This window comes from Balaenoptera borealis (genome assembly GCF_965194805.1).
Source record: "Balaenoptera borealis genome assembly, chromosome: 2".
NCBI classification, from domain to species: Eukaryota; Metazoa; Chordata; class Mammalia; order Artiodactyla; family Balaenopteridae; genus Balaenoptera; species Balaenoptera borealis.
The window spans coordinates 161,377,468-161,403,406 of NC_138867.1; the positions used below are offsets into that span (position 1 = coordinate 161,377,468).

At 39.2% G+C, this 25,939-nt stretch overlaps 1 protein-coding gene across 1 annotated transcript in view; it reads right to left on the reverse strand.

Moving 5' to 3' along the window:
* LOC309623751 (ELKS/Rab6-interacting/CAST family member 1-like) overlaps positions 1 to 25,939 on the reverse strand; it is a 131,592-nt gene that overhangs the window by 65,957 nt on the left and 39,696 nt on the right. The window contains 5 exon segments of the mRNA XM_082380890.1: positions 2,874 to 3,041; positions 15,294 to 15,320; positions 15,323 to 15,463; positions 19,955 to 20,116; positions 25,341 to 25,415. Coding sequence (XP_082237016.1) covers positions 2,874 to 3,041; positions 15,294 to 15,320; positions 15,323 to 15,463; positions 19,955 to 20,116; positions 25,341 to 25,415 — 573 coding nt within the window.

Below are 25,939 nucleotides of genomic sequence, written 5' to 3' on the forward strand. Positions count from 1 at the left end.
CAGATATGCGGCCTCCACAGTCACCACTGTCTGGGCCATTTCATCTCCATCCTGTCGCTCTTCTCCCAGATCTCCTACATGATCTACTCCACAGATGGTGCCTTCTACATCCTGTCCGTGCGGCTCATCACCTTTCACACGGCCTCCGGAAGCCACCATATCACCACAGCCCAGCTCATCAGAGTTCACTCTACTCCCTCAACCCCCAGTCTCGCACTCAGCCAGCTCCCCTCTGTCAACCACCTGAAAATCAAGCTTGCTCATAGAATCCTGGAGCAAGGGGATGTTTGCACCTCAAGAAAGGAAAGCCATAATAAAAATAACTATAGCTCTCTTGAGAACCTTTAACTGCCTCTAACTTACTGTGTTTTCTGGTTTATTTTATGCGGATCCAAAAATTAAAGCTATTTCTATTTTATCAGCAAACAATGGTCCAGGAAACACATCACGAACGTTGAGTCTAATGATGTTAGTACAGCAACTTCTACAACAAAATAAGTAGGCAGAAAGCACTGAAGGCTCTAAGCACTGAAAATGACAGGTATAGAGGCATTATCTTAAAAGAAGCAATAATAATCTAAACCAGTTTTGAAAGTACCTGTGCTACCTATTTGATAACTGTTTTAAGACAAATCAAAGTCTATAACATGACAAATTAGTGAGGCAGCTAGTGTACTAAAAAGAGCACAATTACCGGCCCTCTAGAGCCTACTCCACTGGCCCTCCACAGCGAAAGGCAAAGAGACTAGACAAAGCATAATACACGTCATATTTGTATGATGTCCTGTAGTGTCAAAAAGCTTGAACACACACTACTAATTCTCCCAACAGGAAAGTTGTTGTCATGGGAAAAGCTGCATTTTGGAATAAGACCAACCTTGTGACAAAACCTGAAGCTACCACTTTTTTAGCTAAACAAATTTGTACAAATTTGAACCTCCCTTATGATGTAATATGTCTCGGACTTTGTTGGTTTGGGGCTTGTTTTTGTTTTGGGGGCGGGAAAGGGGAGCATGGGAGAATGGATACCAAGGTATAAAAGTGTTTTATTAGTGAGTACTGAAATAACTTAATGGATTGGGACTAACATTTTTCTATTTCCTTTAAGAAATGGGAGAAGATAGTTCAGAGTATATTTTGTGAAAATTTTGTTTTAGCTGTACCTCTAAGCATGTATACTATACGTTGACACAGATGAATGTAACATATATTTCTTATTATGTGTCATGGCCTAAAAATTTAGCCACTGATTATAACAGAGCAATCAAGATCTAAACTCCACGCCCAAAAAGTTGCAAGGATTAAACAACATTACAGATATAAAGTGGCTAACATAAGTGCTGCCACTCTATTTTTACAAACTATGATTATTCCAGGATAATGAGGCATTATTTCTAACTTCAAACCCCTGTTCACAGTTATTAAAAACTTTTTTTAATGTTTATCTAGTTAAAAATAAGACGTGCATTAGTTTGAAACAACCTTTGGGTTCTAACCAATGTACTTGTGACTTGGCAAAATCCACCAACATTACAAATGCATATCCTTTCACCCAGCAATTCTACTTTAAGTAATTTACCTAGAAATATACTTCACATATGAATAAACTAAATATGCACATTTTTAAAATGCAGCATCATTTTACATAACAGCAGAAACTTTAAGCAGACTGTCCATCAGTGGAAACCTTGTAATAAACCGTAGCACATCCACACAGGTGCTGTTGGTAACAATGAAGAAGCCCCGGAAGAAGTTTCAAAATATATTAATGGGAAAAAAGGAAAGGAAAGGAAAGGAAAGGGAAATAAAGGAATGGTAACATTTGTGTTTAGAGAAACATTTTTGCTTTATATGGATTATGCATAAAATGTTTATGGAAGAACGCAGAAAGAGGTAAACAGAAAAAAAGAGAATACGTATTTGCCTGTGTATATGTAAACTGTGCCTGGAAGCGTATACAAGAAACGGGTAAGGGGAAGTGAGCAGTCAGGGGTAAGGTGAGAAGAACATATGTATAAAAATGTAAAGCAAAGTAGCATCCACTAACAAGATACTACAGTCACCCATCTAGAGTGATCAAATTTTTATGTTTACTCATTGAAAGCAAATGAAAACCAAATTAACAGAGGACAAATATTGAACATGGTCCTCTGTACACAAAAGAAAAGCTGAATTTGAGGTTTAGTGAAGAGAGTTTTATTCCTGGGCTATTGTTAGAGGTTAAAAATAAACTGGGACAATGTCAAATATTTCTGATCTATCCCCTCAGTGGAGAAGAACAATAAATACCAGTGTCTACTGTAACTATTATCTCAAAGGTACCCTTTAATTTAGCTAAAAGGGGGAGGGGAAGACGATTATTGGTACTTCCCTTATTTATTACAGTGTTAGCCTCTTTCCAGTTATGATTAAGGTAAAATAGGAAAGAAAGTCTTCCTTTCCTTGACATATGCAGATTAGATGTCATTACAGTAGCATGTGTTTCTATTCAAAATTGCAGTCTTGCAAGAATCCCGGCCCACGTACTACACTAATTCATGGCCCTACAGTTGCCATACAAGACAGAAGATTAGGAGAGGTAGAAGAATGCCAATGCAAATACTCTGGCAATTTACAAGGCACTTTTCAGAGACAGTAGCATGGAAAATACTACTGAAGACACCAAACAGTGTTTACTTCGAAAGTTTAAAAACTGAATATACAGAACAGTTTTCACAATCTACCTCCTGCAGCAATGGTTTCAATTACGACCTGCAAAAATATAAACAGAGGAATGAGAGAGAAACTCTGATAGCACTTAGGTACAACTCAGTGGCAGGAATGAGGACGTGGGTCTGATGCGGGACCCTGGGCTCAGAACACCTGCACCTCACCTTCTTCTGAAGGACTTTAACTTTCCGCTCCTTCACATCCAGCATGTCCTTGAGGTCATGGATCTCTCCAGCTTGTGTCCCCTTCTCCTCAGCCATGTCCTGGATTTGTTTTGTCTTCTTATTCAGCATGGTTTCCTTCTCTTCCAAACGCAACCGCAGAGCATCCACCTAAGAATATAACATTTTTACAAATGATTAACTGAAAAGAAAGGAACGTAATTCCTTCCAAATAGATGTGTACAGTTGCCTAAATGATACTTTTAGAGTAAACTTTCATTAGAATCAAATAAAATACCACTCTAAATACAACTGTGACTATTTAGAAATGAAACCCTAAAATTTTGTGAGCACTTCCATGATAAAATAACATTTACATCCGTTAAATTACGGTGTAATCAAAATAAACAGATCTGAATAAAGGGGACAAAATTGGAGAATTTATATAAAGGGGGTGAGTTGAGCTTTGCTACTTCTATAAAAGTGGTATAATCTATTATGTTTCTCAAATTTAGAATCATTTGGAGGATTTAAACAGAATGCCAGGCCAAGCCACCAGTTTCTAATTTGGCAGGGTTGGGGCTCAAGAATCAATATTTCTAACAAGTTCCCAAGTGATGCTACACTGCTTTAGAAAATCTAAAAGTAGAAAGAAAACCGTAAGCGTCACCAAACATGACACTTGCTGTATCAGAGAATACAATCTAGCTGCAGCTGACAATCCCATAATGCACTTAGAGATCTGTAAGGCAAAGCAAGGTCTACTTTCAGATCTCAAGACTAGTCAGCTAAAGCTTGGTATCCAGGTACCTTTATCACCAAAGTTTCATACCATCCATTAGATATAACTTTAAAATAATTAGAAATCTAATATAAGTACTTATGTTTTCTTCCAGTTTTGAGATACAACTGACATACGGCACTGTGTAAGTTGAAAGTGTACAGCATAATTATTTGACTTCCATGCGTCATGAAGTGATTATCACAGTAAGTTTTATGAACATCCATTGTCTCATACAGATACAAAATTAAAGAAATAGAAAACAACCTTTTCCTCATGACGAGAACTCTTAGGATTTTCTCCCTTAAGGACTTTCACATACAACACACAGCCGTGCTGATTATCTTTATCCTGTTGTGCACCGCACCCCAGTACTTATTTACCTGATATCTGGACGTTTGTACCTTTTGACTGTCTTCATCCAATCTCCCCTCCCCTGATTCCTCACCTCTGGTAACCACATATCTGGTCTCTTGTTCTGTTTGTTTTTCAAGTATAACTGACCTACAGCCCTATGTTACTTCCTGAAACACAGCAGTGTAAGTTGATTTTACTATACATTTCAAAAAGTCTATTACAATACGTCACCACACAATAATATTCCATAGTTACTGACTGTATTCCCCACACTGTACATTTCATCCCCTTGACTCATTTACTTTTGTAACTGGAAGTTTGTCCCTCTTAATCTCCCTCACCTATTTCTTTCCTCTCCCCATCCTCCTCTCCTCTGGCAACTACCTGTTTGTTCTCTATATCTATAATTCTGTTTCAGTTTTGCTATGTTTGTTCATTGGCTTTTTAAGATCCCACATAGACGCGAAATCACACAGTATTTGGCTTTCTCTGTCTGGCTTACTTCACTTATTAGCATAATGTCCTCAAGGCCCATCCATGTTGTCACAAACAGTAGGATTTCCTTCTTTCTCATGGCTGAATAATAATATACACATACACAGACAACATCTTCTTTATCCATTCATCCACTGATGGACACTTAGGTTGCTTCCATATCTTGGTTCATTAATGCTGTAATGAACATAGGGGTGTATGTGTCTCTTATAATTAGTGTTTTTGTTTTCTTCAGATAAATACCCCAGAGTGAACTGCTGGATCATACAGCAGTTCTACTTTTAATTTTTTGAGGAATCTCCATACTGTTTTCCATAGTGGCTGCACCAACTTACATTCCTACCAACAGTGCACAAGGATTCCCTTTTCTCCACAGACCACAGACTCACCAGCACTTGTTATTTGCTGGCTTTTGGATAATAGCCACTCTGACAGGTGTGAGGTGATATCTCATTGTAGTTTTGATTTGCATTTCCCTGATGATTAGTGATGTTGAGCATCTTTTCACGTGCCTGGTGGCCATCTGTATGTCTTCTTTGGAAAAATGTCTACTCAGATCCTCTGCCCATTTTTTAATCAAGTTTTTTTTTTTTTTGATGTTGAATTGTATGAGTTCTTTGTATATTTTGGACCCCTTATTGAATACATTATCTGCAAATATCTTCTCCAATTCAGTAGGTGGTCTTTTTGTTTTGTTAATAGTTTCCTTTGCTGTGCAAAAACTATGTAGTTTGATGTGGTCCCACTTGTTTAGTTTTGCCTGTTTCCCTTGCCTGAGGAGACATATCCAAAAAAAATTACTAAGACCGATATTGAAGAGGGTACTGCCTATGTTTTCTTCTAGAAGTTTTATGGTTTCAGGTCTCACATTTAAGTCTTTAATCCATTTTGGTTTTTTGGTTATTTTCTTAAATTATTTATTTTTGACTGCGTTGGGTCTTTGTTGCTGCACGCGGGCTTTCTCTAGTTGCGGCGAGCGGGGGCTACTCTTTGTTGTGGTGCGCGGGCTTCTCATTGTGGCAGCTTCTCTTGTTGTGGAGCATGCGCCCTAGGCACACGGGCTTCAGCAGTTGTGGCACGTGGGCTCTAGAGCGCAGGCTCAGTAGTTGTGGCACACAGGCTTAGTTGCTTCGTGGCATGTGGATCTTCCTGGACCAGGGCTCAAACCTGTGTCCCCTGCATTGGCAGGAGGATTCTTAACCACTGTGCCACTAAGGACGTCCTTTTAATCCATTTTGAACTTGTTTTTGTGCATGGTGTGAGAGAGCAGTCCAGTTTCATTATTTTTCATGTAGCTGCCCAGTTTTCCCAACACCGTTTGTTGAAGAAGCTGTCTTTCCCCCACTGTATATTCCTGGCCCTTTGTCATAGATTAATTGTCCATATAAATGTGGATGCATTTCTGGGCTCTCTATTATGTGCCATTGATCCATGTATCCATTTTTGTGCCAGTACCACACTGTTTTGAATACTGTAGCTTTATAATATAGTTTGAAATCAGGGAGCATGATACCTCCAGCTTTGTTCTTCTTTCTCAAGACTGTTTTGGCTATTTAGGGTCTTTTGTGTTTCCATACAAACTTTAGAATTATTCTAGTTCTATGAAGAATGCCATTGGCATTTTGTACTTATTTTAAAATCTATTCACAGCAAATTTCATTAAACATACTCACACACCAAATTCTTTTGTTTTTTTGCTTTCCCACTAAGGATTTATAATTCAGCAAATAGTTACACATTTGATTACAGAAAAACAGGGAGGTGGGTTTCTTTCTGTTCAACAAAAATGTAACACGAGTCACACATGCAAGCCACTTCTGAAATTTTTAATTTTCTAGCAGCCACATTAAAAAGTGATAAAGGAACAGGTAAAATTAATTTTAATAATATATTTTATTTAATCTAATATATATACACATTATTGTCATTTCAAACCTGTAGTCTATATAAAAAAACTATTAACAAGCTATTTTACGTTTCTGTTTTGTACTAAGTCTTCAAAGCCCAATGCATATTGTAATTGACACGTATGTCACATCTCAATTTGGACTTGCCATGTTTCAAGTGCTCAACAGCCACATGTGGCTGGTGGCTACACACTGACAGTGCACATCTAAGATAACAAGTATGTTTCTATAGAACATCTTTAATCTTGAACTTGTCCTATATTATTTTCCCTGTCTGAATGTAGAATAACCCACAAAGAAAAAATAGGTCGGACTTCCCTGGTGGCGCAGTGGTTAAGAATCCGCCTGCCGATGCAGGGGACACGGGTTCGAGCCCTGGTCCAGGAAATTCCCACATGCCGTGGAGCCACTAAGCCCGTGCGCCACAACTACTGAGCCTGTGCTCTAGAGCCCACAAGCCACAGCTACTGAGCCCGTGTGCCACAACTACTGAAGCCTGTGTGCCTAGAGCCCGTGCTCTGCAACGAGAAGCCACTGCAATGAGAAACCTAATTTTTTAAAAAAATAGGTAATATGGGTAATGACTCACAGAGAGAATACCAAAACATCAGGAAATATTATTATTACCTTATATCACAACTATATTATTACATCAGTAACATATTGAAACTATATTATATCAAAACAATAAGGTATCTGAGAACCAGTACTGTATGTTTAGTGGCACTTACTGCTCAATAAGTATTGTGGAAAATTTCCTAGGAGACCAGTCTCATTTGAGACTGATATAGATAAGCCATCATGTACTTACAAATTATGCTGGACCACGCTGGAGAGGAAAAACATGTAAATAAACAACATTCCACTCTGCTAAACTCTATTTCTCTCAACCACTTCAATGCCACCAGTCTCACCAAGCCAGAAATAGGGGAAGCCGTCTTTTCAGGTCCCATTTATAATTCGTCAGCACAAGTTCCACTGCCCCCTCAATAAACACTCTTGCACCTGGAATTTTCCTCTATTCTACTTTAATTAATGATACAGGGTAAACCTTATTACATTCTGGAAAGGTCCACCTAAGAACTTTCAAACTCTGAAAATCTTATTTCTGAAACACGGTTCTTTCCTTTCTTCTACGCCTACTAAATCTACTCTTTGTCCATAGTATAACCTCTGACCTATCATCCCTAACTTTTTGTTATTCACCTCCATTCTGGTTTTATTTGTTTTTCTCCCAGCCTGAGCAATCATTTCAAATACAGCCTCACATCATCTTTTTTTTTCCAGTCATGTTTATTTTTACAAACCTTTACTTCTGCATTAAACAGTTTTCTCCATTCTACCCTCAGACTTCTGAACCTTCCTGCACATGGTCATGTATATGCTTGCCAAGCACATACACAGTATATCAAAAGTCCTCGGAATTCTATTCTCAAGCGTCGTATTTTCTTCCCTTGTATTTTCCCTGTGGAAAATTTCAATTTCCCATGGTAACCGGCAATACTGGTAGTTTGAGAAGAAAGCAGACCCAAGATCTCAAAGCTAAAAATAAGTGATGGAGCATGGATTTAAGATTAAATGGTCTGTCTTCAGATCCTAAGCTCTTAACCACTAATTCTGTAAGATTTCATATATGTAAAATTCTAGAAAATGCAAACTAATTACAGTAACAGAAAGCAGACCGAGGGTTGCCTGGATATGATGGAGGAAGTGGGGAGGAGAGAAGAATATCAGGGAGAGGCAGAAGAAAGGGGTTACAAAGAGGGACAAGAAAACCTTGGGGACAGGTGTTCTTTATCTTGACCGTGCCACTGGTTTCAGAGGTGTATGTGCCGAAACTTACCAAACTGTACATTTTGAATATATGCAGTTTATTTGATGACAATAAATTTGATTTTTTTAAGTAAGCAAAATTAGAAAGCATGGTATTAGAACAGGAATAAACCAACAGACGTTTGCCACAGAAATGCAAGCCCAGACACACACACTCACACCATTTAGTGACCCATACACATATAAACAGAGGTGACACTGTAATCAGTGAGGAAAGCACAGAGTATCTGATAAACTGTTTTTAGACAACTGGCTACCCATACTGAGGGAGGGGGGAAGAACCCTGACTCATATCATACACAAAAATGAATTCTAGATGAATTAAAGCTTTACATATAGAAAGCAAATCTTTAAAACTTTTAGAAAGAAAGATACTGTTTAAGTATCTTTTAAGACAGGGCAGCATGGAAGGATTTTTTTTTTTTACAGACCCAGAAAGGATACATCGTAAAGAAGAAATACTGGTAAAGCCAACTACCTTAAAATTCAAAACTCCTACACGTCATTTACCATCTTAAAATGTTTTAGTATTTTACCTATATTTTAAGTGCCTGAAATAGTTCTTAGTACACATACTACTAAGGAAAATAGAGGCATATTTATACTAACTTTTTTTTAAAATTTATTTTATTTTATTTATTTTTATTTTTGGCTGTGTTGGGTCTTTGCTGCTGTGCACGGGCTTTCTCTAGTTACAGCGAGCAGGGGCTACTCTTCATCGCAGTTTGTGGGCTTTTCATTGTAGTGGCTTCTCTTGTGGCAGAGCATGGGCTCCAGGCGCACGGGATTCAGCAGTTTTGGCACGCAGGCTCAGTAGCTGTGGCTCGTGAGCTCCAGAGCGCAGGCTCAGCAGTTGTGGCGCACAGACTTTGTTGCTCCACGGCATGTGGGATCTTCCTGGACCAGGGATCGAACCCGTGTCCCCTGTATTGGCAGGCGGATTCTTAACCACTGCGCCACCAGGGAAGTCCCTACACTAGCTTTTTAAAATGTTGATATTTTGTGAACTGGTCAAAATAAATATGACGCAATACTGAACTTCAAGTTTCAAAATGTATGACCATTTACAATCACTCCAAAAAAATTAAATACCTAGGTCTAAATCTAACAAAACATGTATAGGCTCTGTATGCTGAAAATTACAAACGGCTAATGAAAGCAACTGAAGAAGATCTAAATGAGTTCTTCCCATGAATAGTATATGAAATGGAAACTTGACATGTGTAAAGATAGCCAATCTACTTAAATTCTTCCTCAAAGATGAGGAAAAAGAAAAGATTACTCAGCAGTGAGAAAAAAAAAAAAAGTGTTTTACTGACAAACAGTAGAACTACAATAAGCCAAGCCCAGCGAATCCAAAAGATGTTACATTACAAATTTCCAGTTTTGGTGCCTGAATTCAGCACTAGAGAGCTCAGAGCAAGAATTAAAATCCAATGCAGAACAAAGATGGAATACATGATCACCACTGAGTTCTCCAATGGCCCTTTCTAAAGTGCAAGGTGACAAAATTCCTTAAGTTACCCCCAGTTTTCCTTCATCTACCTATTAAAATCAGAAACACTCCACTATGCAAAGAAGGAAAAAAGGTCCAGAAGGGAAATGTCAGAACAGACTGAATATTTATTCAATAGGGAGAAAAGAACTGCCACCACAGAGCGAAGATTCTTGTGAATAGGAAATTCAACGACCAGGCTGTCGAGATGCCAGAAGAACTCACTGACCCTTATCCACCTGGCGTTTGTTGAGGCTCAGCTCCAGCCGGCCTACGTGGCTACTAGTCCCATCTGACAGCATCAGATGTGGCTCCTATTAGTGAACCCATTACAGGGCATCCATCAGCCAGGGCGAGTCAAGAGGGAGCTCCTTGAACCCTCTGACCCGCTGCACAGTTAAAGAGGTCAAAGTCTTAGAAAGTACACATGCCAGAAATCTAAAAATAAATAAATCTCATGCCAAGTCATTTCTACCTAATTCCTACATTCTAGTTTGTATTCTGTATACTATATATTCCACTTCTAATATGTATTCTATATATCCCAATAACCACAAGCAAAAGAACAAAGTAACTCACCTTAAAAACATTTTACCCAATACCCTTGAAATACACTATTAAATTCTTATTGCAGAAGTCAAAAGCCCAGACATTTAAACCTGTAGATAAGCTTGAACTGCCTTGTCTCTCAGTTCTTCTCAGCATTAATTTCAGAAAAATGAAAGGCTTTCCATCTGTGGGTCAGGAATCAGAATACAGCAGGAAAACGTCCCTCATCACTTCTAAGTGTTTCTCATTCTGATGGGACCAATGTCTCAGGATAATAACTGTGGGGACTCATATTGCTGCTTCTTTACCAAAAGTACCCAGATGCCCCAGCTGCACTTTTACGTTAGATCCCTGACTCTGCTAAATGACCTGGAAATGGGCCTGCACTAACCACTCATAAATACCCGCATGCCGATTTGAGGGAATGTCAGTCAGGTATGAGACCCACAAGAATTGGTGACTGAAAAAGGTAAAGAATGAAAACTCCTGTTATAAACATACAAACCTTTGGTGTTACTGCAGTGGGAAATGCAGGTTTTGATATTAAAAATATTTCATATCACAAATATTAGCCACAGAAACTACCCAAGCCCATAGTCTAATTACTAAGTGATCTTTTCAATTCAAATCACCTGTGTACACTTTTTCTTGATCTGCTTTTTCATGCAATGCAGAATTTAAATGGGCTAGTCTGGAGAGCTGAGATAAAAATAACCACAAAAACCACTTTGCTACTACTAGATTAATTGCTCTGAATTCTACACTGATCTTCTGGTTTGGTGTGAACTAAATTCAGAGTATAATTTTGCGTGAGGTCCGTATTTTGCAAACCGCAAAAAACATATTCAGGAAAACCCCTCACAGACTAGCAGGACACACAGTCATCACCCTAACACCATTCTTGGCAGGAGGAATAAGACCTTTTTTATTCACATCAACTGAGCTGGAGGAACAGCATCTAACCAGCTTGCCAAGCATCAAGGTCTGTGGCAAACAGGTTAGGCCAACTTCAACAAAATCAGAAGGTTTTTCCTCCACAAGACTTTCTCTACCAAAGGACATGAACAGAAAAATGGCTACCTTGCTGTTTTGGCCTTTTACTTCTGACCACAAAAGTATTAATTATCTCAACCCATCTTAACCTTCTTTTGTTTTACATCAATAAACAGATCTACCTAAGAGCACATTAGCACTAGTAACTGCATGCCAGTGACAATGGCATGTTTCCTATAATTCCTCTTTTGCAATTATATGACTCACTGCCTTTCTAACTCTCTGACCACACCTTTTCAGTTTTCTTCACTGGATCCGCTGTCATTTCCCCCTCTTTACATCTCACTCGATACAACCTTCCTCTGGAGAAACCAATTCATCCCTAAGGCTTTAGCCACTACCCCCATAATGACAGCTTCCTAATATTTATTCCTAGCCTATTCCTAGCCCCAACCAGTTCTAAAAACCTGAGATTCTAACAAAAGTTTCTGCTTTCACTGAATATTTAGTTTAGAATGAGCTTTTTTTGTTTTAATCTTTTCTTTGAAAGGACCTTTAAAGATCACCTAATGTGGTCACACATAAATGTAAGTTAAATCTGAGTACTGTCTACTATATTATTTTCTGCATTTTTCCTGTATTTCATAAATTATTTTTTTAATTTATGTATTTATTTATTTGGCTGTGTTGGGTCTTTGTTGTTGCGCGTGGGCTTTTTTTTAGTTGCGGCAAGCGGGGGCTACTCTTAGTTGCGGTACGCGGGCTTCTCATTGCGGTGGATTCTCTTGTTGCGGAGCACGGGCTCTAGGCGCGTAGGCTTCAGTAGTTGTGGCACATGGGCTCAGTAGCTGTGGCTCACGGGCTCTAGAGCGCAGGCTCAGTAGTTGTGGCGCACGGGCTTAGTTGCTCTGCGGCATGTGGGATCTTCCTGGACCAGGGCTCGAACCCGTGTCCCCTGCTTTGGCAGGCGGATTCTTAACCACTGCGCCTACCTTAGGAAGTTGGTATTATTATTCTTCTCAGTGACAGATGAGAAAATGGAGGATTACAGAGGTAAGATAACTCATCCAAGGTCACATAACTAATAAATGTAGAAGGCTATTTCAAGCCTAGGTCTGACTCCAAAGCCCATGCTTTGACCACAGTGCTACTAAATCCAGACCACCTCTGTGAAGGTCAACCGATTAAAGGAGATGTTCATAAAACTGGAGCAATTCCATACATACTATACACTGTACACTGCCCAACACAAAAGGACCTCATTCCATGGACCCTGAACAGGAAAAACACCAGGTCTTTTCCCACATCCCGTTTTTCCTTCAAGAATTTTAAAATTAAAAAAAAAAAAAAAAAAAAAAAACAAACTCCTGAATCCATGTTCTTTTTCATATGTGCTTAATTTTGTGATTTGAGAGCTGGATGAAAGTCTAGGGTAGCTTCAGAGAGGAGGATGAGATCGATAAAGAGCAATTATAGGGGGCCTCCCTGGTGGCGCAGTGGTTAAGAATCCTCCTGCCAATGCAGAAGACACAGGATCGAGCCCTGGTCTGGGAAGATCCCACATGCCGCGGAGCAACTAAGCCCGTGCGCCACCACAACTACTGAGCCTGTGCTCTAGAGCCTGCGAGCCACAACTAATGAGCCCGCGTACCACAACTACTGAAGCCTGCAAGCCTAGAGCCTGTGCTCTGCAACAAGAGAAGTCACCGCAATGAGAAGCCTGTGCACCACAACAAAGAGTAGCCCTTGCTCGCCGCAACTAGAGAAAGCCCGCGCGCAGCAACGAAGACCTAATGCAGCCAAAAATAAATAAATAAAATTATTTTTTTAAAAAAGAGCAATTATAGGAACAGAAAGATAGCAATTATAGAAATAGGTGAGAACTTTCAAAGAGCTGGTTCAAACTGTCTTTTATGGGATCCAACAGGAGAAAGCTGCTTTGGAAAAAGTGAGCCTTGTCAAGTGTCACCAGAGTAATTTAAGAAAAAATAGCAAATCCTGATAAACAGGCATATAACATTCATATAATCACCCCAAATTCAAAAGGAAGTTAGCTTTTCTACTGTTATCTTTTAGAATGAGACCCTTATATTTGAGCAGTAGTCCTAATAACTTACAGGGGTAATTGCTGAAACTCAGTTAGTCCTAAAAACAAATATAAAAACCATCCAAGAATGACCACAAATACAGTCTTTGTTCTCTATGGTACAAGAAACCAATCACAAGCCCATCTGTGTGAGACCTAGCTAATAAGAACACTATTTCAGAGAGGGTTACAAAGAGAAGGATGGGTTGCCAAGGGGAAGAAGTCATCTATTAGACTGTGACAAGCTTTTAAGTGTTTGCATTATCATTAACCAACTGCCTGGTTCCCTGGTTCCCACACCTGCCACCTCCATCCAAAACTATCACAGCAGCACTTGCCAACAGGCTCAGCTCCAAAACACTGGCGCCCTCTTCTGACCCTTTTGTAGTACTGCATCCATACCAGGCACTGATGTGAAAATCTCTAATAAAGCCACAAATTAATAAATTTGCAGGTAACATTTTCCAGATAATTCTGTATTTGCAATTCCCTGAATAAACCTTAATTTAGCTTGATAAAAATGTTAAATAGCAGACCTTCTACATAAAATTTATGCCAATGAAAAGAAAAGCAACAATGTTCTCTTACCGTTTTAACAGTTTACATATATTAGCTGATAGTATTACAAGAATTAGAAGGATGCCAATAACTGACAGACAAAGACCTTACTATGTGCCAGGCACTAGGAGTGAATAAATTAGTTTAATGCTAACAACCTAATGAGGCAGGAACGCCTCTTCATCTTACAGGTGTAAAACGAGGCACAATGAACTTAAGTAATGTGCCCAGGACCCTGCACCTGGTAGCAAGTGGTAAAACTGAAGTTCACACTCAGTAACTGTGACTCCAGAGCCAGAGCCTTATCTACCCCAAAATATCCCTCTGAGGTATCATGATAAAATGAAACGTGATCAAAATAGAAAAAGTATAAGTTGTAAGGAAAATTATAAATACATCATCCAAATCTCTCATTTTCAACAAAATCCCTAACTGTAAAAAAATAAAATACTACACGAAACATTTTGGTCATTTTCCCATTCCTCCTCGCTTGAAGATTCTGAACTTCTGGGTCTAAGATGTTTTTATGCCTTCTTTTTACTACCCATTCCTTTCTTCATTACACTATGCCTTTATTTATCTATTATCTTGTTCTTGAAAAGAAAAGAAAAAATTAATCCATACTATACGCTTTATTTTTCTTCTATACAGCAGAACTGCTTACCTATTCCTACCTAAATTCTCTATTTCATTGAGATCTTTAGAAAATATTTTCCTTAAGACAGTAAATCCAAATAGCATCATCAATTCCTTCTCATTGCAAATATGATAGATTCTCATCTGCCTGGAATTATTTAGTGTGTTCCTACCTCTAATCAAGGCTGGCAGACTAGATAATCTTCTAATATTTCTAAAAATGCTAACTTTATTTTCAAACAGGACATGAAGGCACATGTCTAATAATCTGCAGTTCAAAACAAGATTTATCTCAAACATTTCTAGATTCCACAGTTTGCCTACTTAAAGCTATTCATAATACCAAAAATTAAGGACACTTAATAACCCAACACAGGCTGACCAAGCTCACTCCCATTCATGACTGAAAGATTTACCACGGGTGAAAACAAATGCTTTTACAACTATCGTTTCATTTCATAACATTAGTTTAAAGTCTACTTAGAAGCACAGACTTAGTCAAAGTCTGAAGTATCAAAAACATATATTAACTGCACCGGTTTAATCTGTTAGATACAAGAACAATAGAAACAAGATGGTTATAGTTTAGTACTATAACTGACCACATCGCTAAAGAATCCATCATAACATTATTCATAGCTCCCGTATCTCAACACAACAAGAAGTGCACAGGTAACACACAAGAAAAGGTGCCAAGGAATGGGCTCCGTGCAAATCCCACAACTCCTTTTACCTCGTTCTGCAGGATGGCAGCCCTCGAGGCTCCTTAGCAGTCAAGGACTCCTTCAGCACTTCAATGTGCTGCTTGCTGTCTGAGAACTGGTTGGTGAGTGTTTCTAGCTTTGTCTGTAGGGCTAGTAGTTCTCTGTCCTTTCTGGACAGCTCCTGCTTCACCTGACCAATCTAGAGAAGAAGAAAAAGCAGTGTAAGGAAAAAAGAAATAAAACCACCACCTCTGATCTGGATCTTTGACAGATCCATGTCAAGATATACAGCATTAACTTTATGACAGGACACAATTCATCTTTTTGCACCATCTAATCTTAGCTGACCACCCCCCCCCAAAAAACAAAGCTTATTCAACTAATAGCAAAATTTCCAGTTTTCATTTATTGTCTCCCCTAAACTTTTGAAATCCATTAGAAAAGGAATGGAAGAAGAAAAATCCCAATTCACTTAGATGACTATGAGACAGCAGTAAGCATCTGAACACGACTAAAGCAGTTTTCATCTTATTAAGTCATAAGAAACTTCAAATCATACAGCAGGATTAGTGTAGATGGAATACAGAAAGAAAAAAGAAACTTCCTACTATTGCTATTTAAACTCAAAAGCTGCACATTTATTTTTTCATTGTTGTTTTTTTCATTCTCAAATGAAAGTATACATAAAGTCCTTCTTAGAAAGCCACTTTAGTGTTATAAGGCATTATAAACATGTGCTTTCTAAAAATTATATAATTTTGAGGAGTTAGGGGTACTGACCTAAAAGAAAGATTCCACCTACAAAGTTATATTACCTACAACATGTCATATCAACTAAATGGATAAAAGTATATAACCTAAATAAAGAACGCATAAAATCTCATTCTCTAAGAATCTACGTGTGTAATCAAATTTGAATTACTCTGACAGAGTAATCCATACATCAACAGGTGCCACTCACTCCCCCAGAAATTTTTCTCATCTTAACTTAGAAAACATTTAACATCAAACATCTCCTTTACATTTCTACCGTGTTTCTAAGAATTTTTACTCTTTTATTCTAAATGTAAGCCAAATTAACAGAAATCATATCTGTTTTTACATTGTATCTACTGCCTAAGCAAGGTAGCTATGCACTAAAATATAGACTCTTGGAAGTATAAATTTCACAAGAAGTCAGTAATCTCAGTACCACTGATGAAACAAAAAATACTTTTTAAAAAGTTGAATGTATCTAAAGTATTTTGACTGAAATAATCTTAGGCATAAGGGACAAAGTTTTTGAGAACAATTTCCCATGAGAAAGTATGAAATACATTTGACTGTAATTAAAATTACTTTTAAGGAGGACTAAAAATAAACGTATAATTTACTGTTCTGTTTCATCAGGAAGACAAGCATTTTTCTCATATGCATGAAATCTCTACTTACAAATAGAATATTCATTCATTCAACAAACATTTCTGTGTGCTCACTGTATGCAAAATACTCGCAGCTGCTAAGGACATCACTGGAAGATAGCTGTAAACAGCAGCTACTTCCATCCTGTAACTCAGATACGTACCCAGGAGCTGCCACATACTGTAATGGTGTAGCATCTTTCATGACATCCCTTTACCAACATCCCACCCCTAACAAACAGAATGCACTAAAAACGCACTGGTGGTATGAATGAATAGTCAGGAGAAACGTTCAAAATGTTCTCACCTCATCAGCTAAAGAACTATGGCTTAAAGATTACTCAAATTTCCAGCTACCTCTAGACCATGTGATCAAAAATAAATATAAAATCTCAGTTTCCTCATCATCTGCATTACTAAATAATCCTCAAATAATGCTATACTGACCATAAAGACTGAGAAAAAGAAGAAAATATCCTAAATAGAAGAGTTTAGAAGCACAAATTTTCCTTAAAAGTTAGGAGCATAAGGCTTTTGCAGTCAATCCCACGTGAGAACGAACGAGTGTGTCTTCTTGGGTAACTACCTCTCTAAGCCTTGGTTTCCTAATCAGTAAGATGGAGAAAGCAAACCAGTGCCACTGTACTGCGTACAGATTAAACCAAAAAAATGTAGAGAATGTTTAGCCTGTTGTTCGACACAAAAAGAAATTAATAATACTAGCTGAGGGAAAAAAAGTTATAGATCAACTTCTCCTCTACACAATACATGGTTACAACAAACCAAATTGGACCCTTTTAGACAAAATATCTCACTTTTCTATCTATACTATAAAGTGGTCCATAAATAGCAAACACACTAAATTAGCACAAGTGTTTTTTTTTTTTTCTTTTAATGCTGCATTCCAGTCTTATCCTACCGTAATTTTCAGAAGCAGTTTTTTTCCTGACACTTGGGAGACAAATGCGTGCACAGCCTAGTATAGGGCAGTGGAGTGCAGAGCTTACCAGCACAGGTTCTGGACCCAAATGGCTTGTGTAAAAATCAAACTCTGCCTCTTACTAACTGTGCTTCCTGAGCACCACTGTGTTACCTCAGCTTCCTTATCCATAAATTGGGTTGAGAATATACCTACCTTAGTAGGTTATAAAATGCTTATAATAAGTACTCAAGTGTCAGCTATTTTATTATAATCATTTTATCACAGTTTGAAATGGAATTTCAAGTTCTCTAGACAGATGATTGAGCTACTGAATAGATTTAGAGACTTTAAGTTTCACGCTACTTCTAACTGACCAGATAACTAAATAAGCTAATCACTTCTATACATCTGTTCCAAAGAAAGTAAAATTTGTTGCAAAATCACCTATCGGGGACTTAAAGATGATGTCTACATATGAAGGTAAAGCACTTCACTCAAGAAATCAGACTCAAATAAACCCTGGGTGATGGACCTAGAACATCTGCACATTCTTTGTACCTAAGAAGAGAAAGAGACCATTCACATAAATCAACAAGTTTCTGGTTAACAGGAAAGAAGTCGAGAAAAAACAGCTTTGAAGCACCATCCACACAGTGACAAAGCAACAATAAAAAACCAGGGGGCCTTCCCCGGCGGTCCAGTGGTTAAGACGCCGCGCTCCCACTGCAGGGGGCGCGGGTTCAATCCCTGGTCGCGGAGCTAGGATCCCGCATGCCGTGTGGCACGGCCAAAAAAATAAAAAATAAAAAACAAAACAAAACAAAACAAAAACCAGGGACAGGGCTTCCAGAGCACATGAGGGCTCGCTGCACACAGGGTGGCACGTGGGTCAAACCGGTGAACAGGAGTCAGTTAAAGAGCAGAGCAGGCTGGTCAGTGCTAGTCCCGGGCAAAGCTGCCGACCACAGAGTGAAAGTGTGAGCACCCAGAGCCAGAGCAGCAGGGTCCCACTGTGGGATCACTGCACGCAAAGGGTAAATCTTTCGGCAAAGACCTCTGCCTGAAGACCAGCCGCTCTCTTTTTCAGCTCCTCCCCTTGAGCCTCTTTCGAATTTAGCTCCTCCTTCAGTTGCTCTACCTGTCACGACATTGTTATTCTTTTTCACTCATGTGTCAACTTAAGTCTTCTTATTATCTGCTTTTGAGCCAGAGCAGTAACTGGAAATAACAATAACTCATATAACACAATCAAATCTGTTCCCCTAATTTCCTCTTCAAAGGACCCTAGATGGGCTCACTATTTTCACAGGGTAATGGACTGAAATGTGCTAATCAGCAAATGGGAAGCAGAGATGATATTTTATTTTGTTCTCAAGTTAGAATGATAAATCAAAACTAACAGAAAGTTGGATATGTGAATTTTTAAGTTCTAAAAGTTACATGAAATTGGCCGTAGTCATTGATAACAGATTCTTAAAATAACAGAGGAATATTCTACTGACTTATATGCAGGTATGGGTATCACAGAAAGAAGCCAGAAACTGTATCATTTAAGGAACAGTTTTCACTTCTGAGAAATTAGGGAACTAACACAATTGGGATATGGGGGGCAGGGGGAGGGGGAGGAACACTTATTTTCTAGCTAATATTTTATAATTGAAATTATGATCTTTAAAACACCACAGACCTGATAAACTGATAACTGTAATAAACTAAGTCCTCCAATTTGCCTAAAATAGTTCATAGGATCAAAATAAATGCCTTTGGCTCTAAAGAAGGAATACTGTGACTGAGGTTATAATACAGACTGATATGTCTCAGCGATGCCTATCCTACTGTACATACACCCCAACTGCACGTGGGAAACAATAAACCTGATACACATGGGTCTTCTCCAAGGGAGAGCGCAAAGGGCTTTCCTTTAGGGAACTGTGTTTGAAGGGAAAACACGATTTTATTTAAGCCATTTCAGGAAAAAAAAGGGGAGGTGGATTCAGTCTCTTAGGCTGAATTTGACTTCTAAATTTGTTCACAAGACATAGAGAACGCGATGTTTCATATAGTGAGAAAAACTCATCTGGATGTAATCCTACTAATCGCCTCAGAAGTACTGGTAGACATGAAATGTTAAACTGTGATAATACACGCTTAGCCTCATACAAGTAATTTTCTTTAAAGTGAAATTTGAAATAACTATACAACATCAGTAATTCTGACTTTAATTCTGGGAAAGTTCTATCTGAAAGAATTACGGTACAAGTATTCTTCCCTGAAGCCTGATAAAACAGCGTGAGGTCCATCATCATTAAAGAAGTAGGAACATGCATCAATTTTTCAAACCCCATTTAAAAATTACGGTATCACACACCATGACCTTGTTTTTCATAAATTTAGAATGGCTCCGATAGACCTCCATTTGCCTCATTTCTTCCTCTCGTTCTTCAGTACTCAAAGCCCCGTTCGATTTCAGCATCTGAATCTCCTCTTCCAAGTCTCGGAGCCCACGCTCCATAGAGGAAATTTCTGAATCCTGAGGACAAAGGAAGATTTAGACATTAAAGTATTCGCAAAAAGTCAGAGAGGTTGCACAAGTCTGTCTTTACAGATGTGAAGTTTAATAAAGATAAACAAATATGTAGAAATATTGCAACTGGTGCCTTGCTTCTAAAATATATCCTTCATGGCCATATGGTGGAGAGGAGGAGGACTGAGATCTATAGTATGATTTTTCCTCTATCCTTTCCTCCGCACCCTTTTGATTAAAATTGAGAGTATTAACTAAAGAAGTAGAAGCAATGGAAAACTAGTTAAAGTTTCTAAGTACTTTATGGTCAACAAACTTCTAGTGAAAACATCTGTAATATTAACAGTAAAACCTTTTCTAGCTATAATATTTTATCGTTTTACTTGACCCCCCTAAAAGGCTTATTTCTGCCCCCAAAGGAGTGGGGAAAAGAGTAAGGTTTCAAAGATTTACACAATAATGCGTATAACCCTTATCTACAATAATAAAGATCTGATAACGTCCCACTGCAGAAAAGCAAAGGGATGAATAATTACGTTAACAGTTACACTTTATCACACAGTGGTCCCACCTTTTCCACAGTTTTACTTTCCGTGGTTCTGCTTTCTGTGGTTTCAGTTACCTGAGGTCAACTGCGGTCAGAAAATATCAAATGGAAAATTCCAGAAAAAACAATTCAGAAGTTTTAAACTGTGCACCGCTGTTCCAATCAACATGATGAGCTCTCACACCATCCCATTCTGTCCCACCGGAACGTGAATCATCCCTTTGTCCAGTGTACCCGCGCCCGTTAGGCACTCACGGCAGCCGTCTCGGTTATCAGATGGACAGTCCTGGCATCACAGTGCTTGTGTTCAAGTGACCATTTTTACGTGACAGTATTTTATTTAATACCGTCCCCAAAGCACAAGAGTAGTATGCTGGCAATTCAGATTTGACAAAGAGAAGCCGTAAGGTGCTTCTTTTAAGTGAAGAGGTGGAAGTTCTCACTAAGAGAAAAACTCACATGCTGAGGTTGCTAAGATCTACAGTCAGAATGAATCTTCCAGCAGTGAAATTGGGATGAAGGAAAAAGAAATTCGTGCCAGTTTTGCTGTTGCACCTCAAACTGCAAATGTTACGGCTACAGTGCATGACAAGTGCTTAGTTTAGATGAAGAAGGCATTAGATTTGTGCAGTAAGATACTGAGAGAGAGAGAGAGAGAGAGAGAATGAGACCTATTCACATAACTTCCATCACAGCATACTGTTATAACTGTTCTATTTTACTATTAATTACTGTTGCTAATCCCTTACACACTGTGTCTAATTTATAAAATTAATCATAGGTATGTATAGGAAAAAACATAGTATATATAGGCTTTGGTACCATCTGTGGTTTCAGGCATCCACTGAGGGTCGTGGAACCTATCCCCTGCAGATAAGAGGAGGCTACTTACTGCATTAGTAATCTTACTTATTCGCTATACTTCACCATGCATTGCAAATATCTCATAATGATTTCTAAAAAGAAACGTCACTGTCCTTGTAAATCAGCATCACCACGAATATCACCTCCTAGTACAACATCCGTCTATACTCATTTTCTTGGTTTTGTCTGTCACAGTATCCAGTTTATCCCCAGATTACTTTAGATGTCATCAATTACAGAAAAACTCCTACAAAGAATAGATACTTTTACATCTATAGTTGCATATGCTTATTCACCTAAGAAGTAAAGACCTTAAAGAGCATAAATTCAGTATAGCTTTATTTTATTTGGAAGTTTAGAGAAACCATTCCTTTAGGAAGAAATTTTGAGACTGACTTCCTCTTTTCACATTACCTCAAGCCCGTCTTGACTGACCTTCCTTGTTATCTGAGAGTATGCCGATAAGAGTTAAAGGATTTATCATGAGACACTTACAGCTAGCTATTTTTAGGTTCGGGGGAGAGGCAAGGGCTGTAACTCCTCTGACTTGCATTGCATTACCTTTAAAAATACCACAACGAAAATTTTCTTTTACAAATCTATTCAAATGAAACTTACATTTGGTTCAAAATTAAACATATTAAATTAACACAATCAGAGACACTCTAAACCTAAACCAGGATTTTGATTTACTTGGTTTAAAACTATCCCGGCCCATGAAGAATAAACAAATAAACGGCTTCAAATGCACTATCTGAAAATCCCAACACAGACAGAGAGGCAGCTCTTGACCAAATCAGACACTCACTATCAAATCATGCACCATAAAATCTGCACCTAAAAAGGGACCATAACTGCAGCTCTGAAAGCCATGAGGCAGAAAAAGAACCTGCCAGGCTACTTTCTGGGATGAGGCCAGAAAATTAACGCCAGATATGTTGGACTAGTTGTAGCACCGACCAGTACTCAGGCTGGGTTTATTTGAGGACAGCCCCTTCCAAGGAGGTTTCTTACTCCTAGAATGTATAATAACTAAATAAATAAATTCTTTATCATCTTACTACTCTATACTTCCCCAGCCCTGGGTCTCCCATCATTAATCAACCAACCCCACTGAGTCCACTGAAATCCTCTTTTCCTTGTTAAATTTCCCAAATGCTCAACTTTTTTTCAAAAGTTGTCTCCCTGCTCTAAGTAAACCCAGGCTTTCCCGAAGGATATAATTTCCCCCAACGCTCTCCATTGAAGTTCACTAATCCACCAGCATCACAGAGTGGCAGGGAGAAGTGTGGGCATCCTCCAGGTTCCTCCATGCTGCTCCCATTTAAAGCTCACACTCCTCTTCACTCTCCCTCCGCACGGCTGCCATCTAGGGGCTTCCCCGTCACTCCCGCCCGCTGAAGAAGTCTTCAGCACCCGGCTGACAATAGATCTCTCCTTCAAATGCCACTCTTGCCATAATCCTAGGATTTCAATGTCCGAATTCCTTGACATCCGTAATGCCAACGCCCTCATCCTCCGGTCCATTTTAGCTATCCAGTTTACAAGACCACATCACCCAGGCCTCTCCTCCCAGGCCTGACACACCGTCACTCACATTAACTGCTGCTCTTGTACCTCACAGAGTCCTCCACCTCCCTAACTTCTACATTTTCTCCCAACCTGTCCATCCATTCTGAATTCTCTTCCTTCCTATCCAGGCTACATTCCTGGACTCATCATCCCAACTACTCCTTCACCTCCACCCTCAATTCACTTGCATCCCAGTAATTCTGCCATATCTACCCAGCAAAACTCTAACCCTACAGCAGTCCAGTAATTCCTCCCTGCTCCTCCACTGCTAAAGGGAAAAGAAGAAGTTAGAGAAGGGAGAAGGAAGCAGAGGGAAGAAAGTGGGAGAAAGGAGGAGGGAGAGGAGGAGGAGAGAGAAAAGAATATTACGTCACCTTGAAGACAGCTGGGCTCTTTTATTGTCCACCATCACCTCCTTTCCCATTTCCCCCAAAGACCAGTCTAGCTCTTCATGATCCTCTCAAGCTCATGCCACACCCTCAGCATCTCAGCTATTTCATCTGCAATTTCAACATAACATCCACCTGACCCCACTCGGCCACCAGAATCTCAGTCTCTTGCTTCTTAGCAGAATGGCTGGAGGCTAACACAACTTAAAATAGATCTACTGCCAGTTAAAACCAGTACACTTCCCTGTGCCATCAAAAGGCAAGCAAAATAATTCTGTGAACACAGGTACACTCGTGTGTTTTTAGGTTCCAACAGGGATCAGGAAATAACATGTACCAATAAACTTGTGGGAAATGTGAGTATGTAATTACACCTTTCTAGAGGCTGTTTACAAGATTATGTTCAAGACTATGAATTGTCTAACTATAAAGAACCCAGAATCCACTAATTTGGTATTTGTTTGGTAAACCCTTTCCCCAGTGAGAATAAAGATGTATACAACAATAAAGACAAAGTTTTAAGAGGAAATCTTCTAAATTAAGAGAACCATTCTGATAACTGTACTTGAGAAGCATCTATTTACATAAAACTATTTATATACCAAAAACTAAAGACTCTTGCCACATCAACAAATATTAAATGAAGGCACATGATGCAAAACACCGTGTCAAATTTTTTAGGGGATACAAAGAAGTTAAAAAAAGAGACAGAGAGGGCAGGAGGGGGAGAGGGAGGGGTCCCTATCTGTAAGAGTCTTCTAGCTCTTGCAAGAAGGAATATGTTGTTAATAAAAATAATAATAGCATAGCAGCTAACACTGACTGAATGTTTACTATGTGCCAGGTCCTGTTTAAAGTGTTTTACTTGTTTTAACTAATTTAAACCACAAAAGAACCCATGGGATAGGTACTATTGTTATCACCATTTATCAATAAAGAAATTAAGGTATGGAGAGGTTAGGTTACTTGTTCTATGTCATACAACTGGTTAAATAAAGCCAGGTTTTGAATCCAGGCAATTTAACACAGAAGGCAAGCGCTTAGTCACCAATCACCATAACGTTCAGCCTAAAGATTTCTAACTACTCAGTAACTTAAAGCAGAAGTTTTCAAAGTATAGTCCGTGAAAGCCTGGGGGTGCCTCCTAGCCCTTTTGAGAAGTCAAAACTATTTTCATAATAATACTATGACTTTATGTGCCTTTTCCACTGTGTTAACACGTGCACTAAAGGTATAAAGGACAGGCAAAAGCGCTTGTGCCTCTGGACAACAGCGCCAAACCGTGCTAGCCGTCAGTGTATTCTTCAGTGTCAGCACTCTCAGACAAAAAAGAAAACTAAGAAAGAACATTTTTAAAACACTGGCTCACTTAGGAATGTCCCTGGTGACTTTTCATATGCTCAGCCCTTGAGTATGTATCTCTGTACCATGCTGTGTGACGACACAGGAAGGGGCCAGGCCCGGCTGCTGCACCTGGGTGTGACGCTGCTCCCAGGACAGCACTGGGTGCTCTGTGAGCTGCAAGCCCAATCAGGTACTTTTTTCACGGAACCCTATTCTTAACTCGAGAGAAGAACTGACACACAAACTTGGTATTTGGCGGACATTTTCTTAAAAACAAATGAAATGAGTCATTTTAAGAGAATAAGGGGCCCTGATATCAAAAGGTTTGAGAACAGCTGACTCCAAGAAATGCTGGACAAGAGGAAACGAAACTGAAGTTCTTTTAATGTGTCATTTTCATTAAGTCTTACTATTCTCAGTCTACAAAATGAGCGAACTATTATTACATACCACTTTCTTAAACTCACACATTAAAGTGTGAAATGACACATAAGATTCCTTAGGAAGTTCTCACCTTCATTTCGATAACAGTTTGCAGAGCTTTAGTTTTGGCAGAATCGGGGGCATTCTCAAATCTCCGATGCATCTCCTATACAAGAGAAGCAGAAAAGAGAGTACGTGTCCTCCTTTTCACTCTCATTTTTTCAACAGGGGAGTGGAGAGGCAAGGGAGTAGTAGTTACATGCAAAGATGACTACCCCGGCCTTGTAAGACACTCTGATCCACTTTCTGTCTTCCTGACCTTTCCCTGTGGACCAGGGAGCACACAGACTGCATTCAGGCTAAGGGGTACAGGAGGGTCCCCGTCTCTGCACACCTGGTTATACACGGTAAGTCACACAGACCCCAGCCACCACAAGAGGTGAAGCTCCGGCACATCCCCAGGTTGTGTGTCACTCTTCCACAGGACTCCAAGACATATTATCAGAACTCCAAACAATACAAAAAGGGGGTTAGAAATAGTCCCTTTTTAAAAGGAGAAATCAGGACTTCCCTGGTGGCGCAGTGGTTAGGAATCCGCCTGCCGATGCAGGGGACATGGGTTCGAGCCCTGGTCCGGGAAGATCCCACATGCCGCAGAGCAACTAAGCCCGTGCGCCACAACTAGTGAGC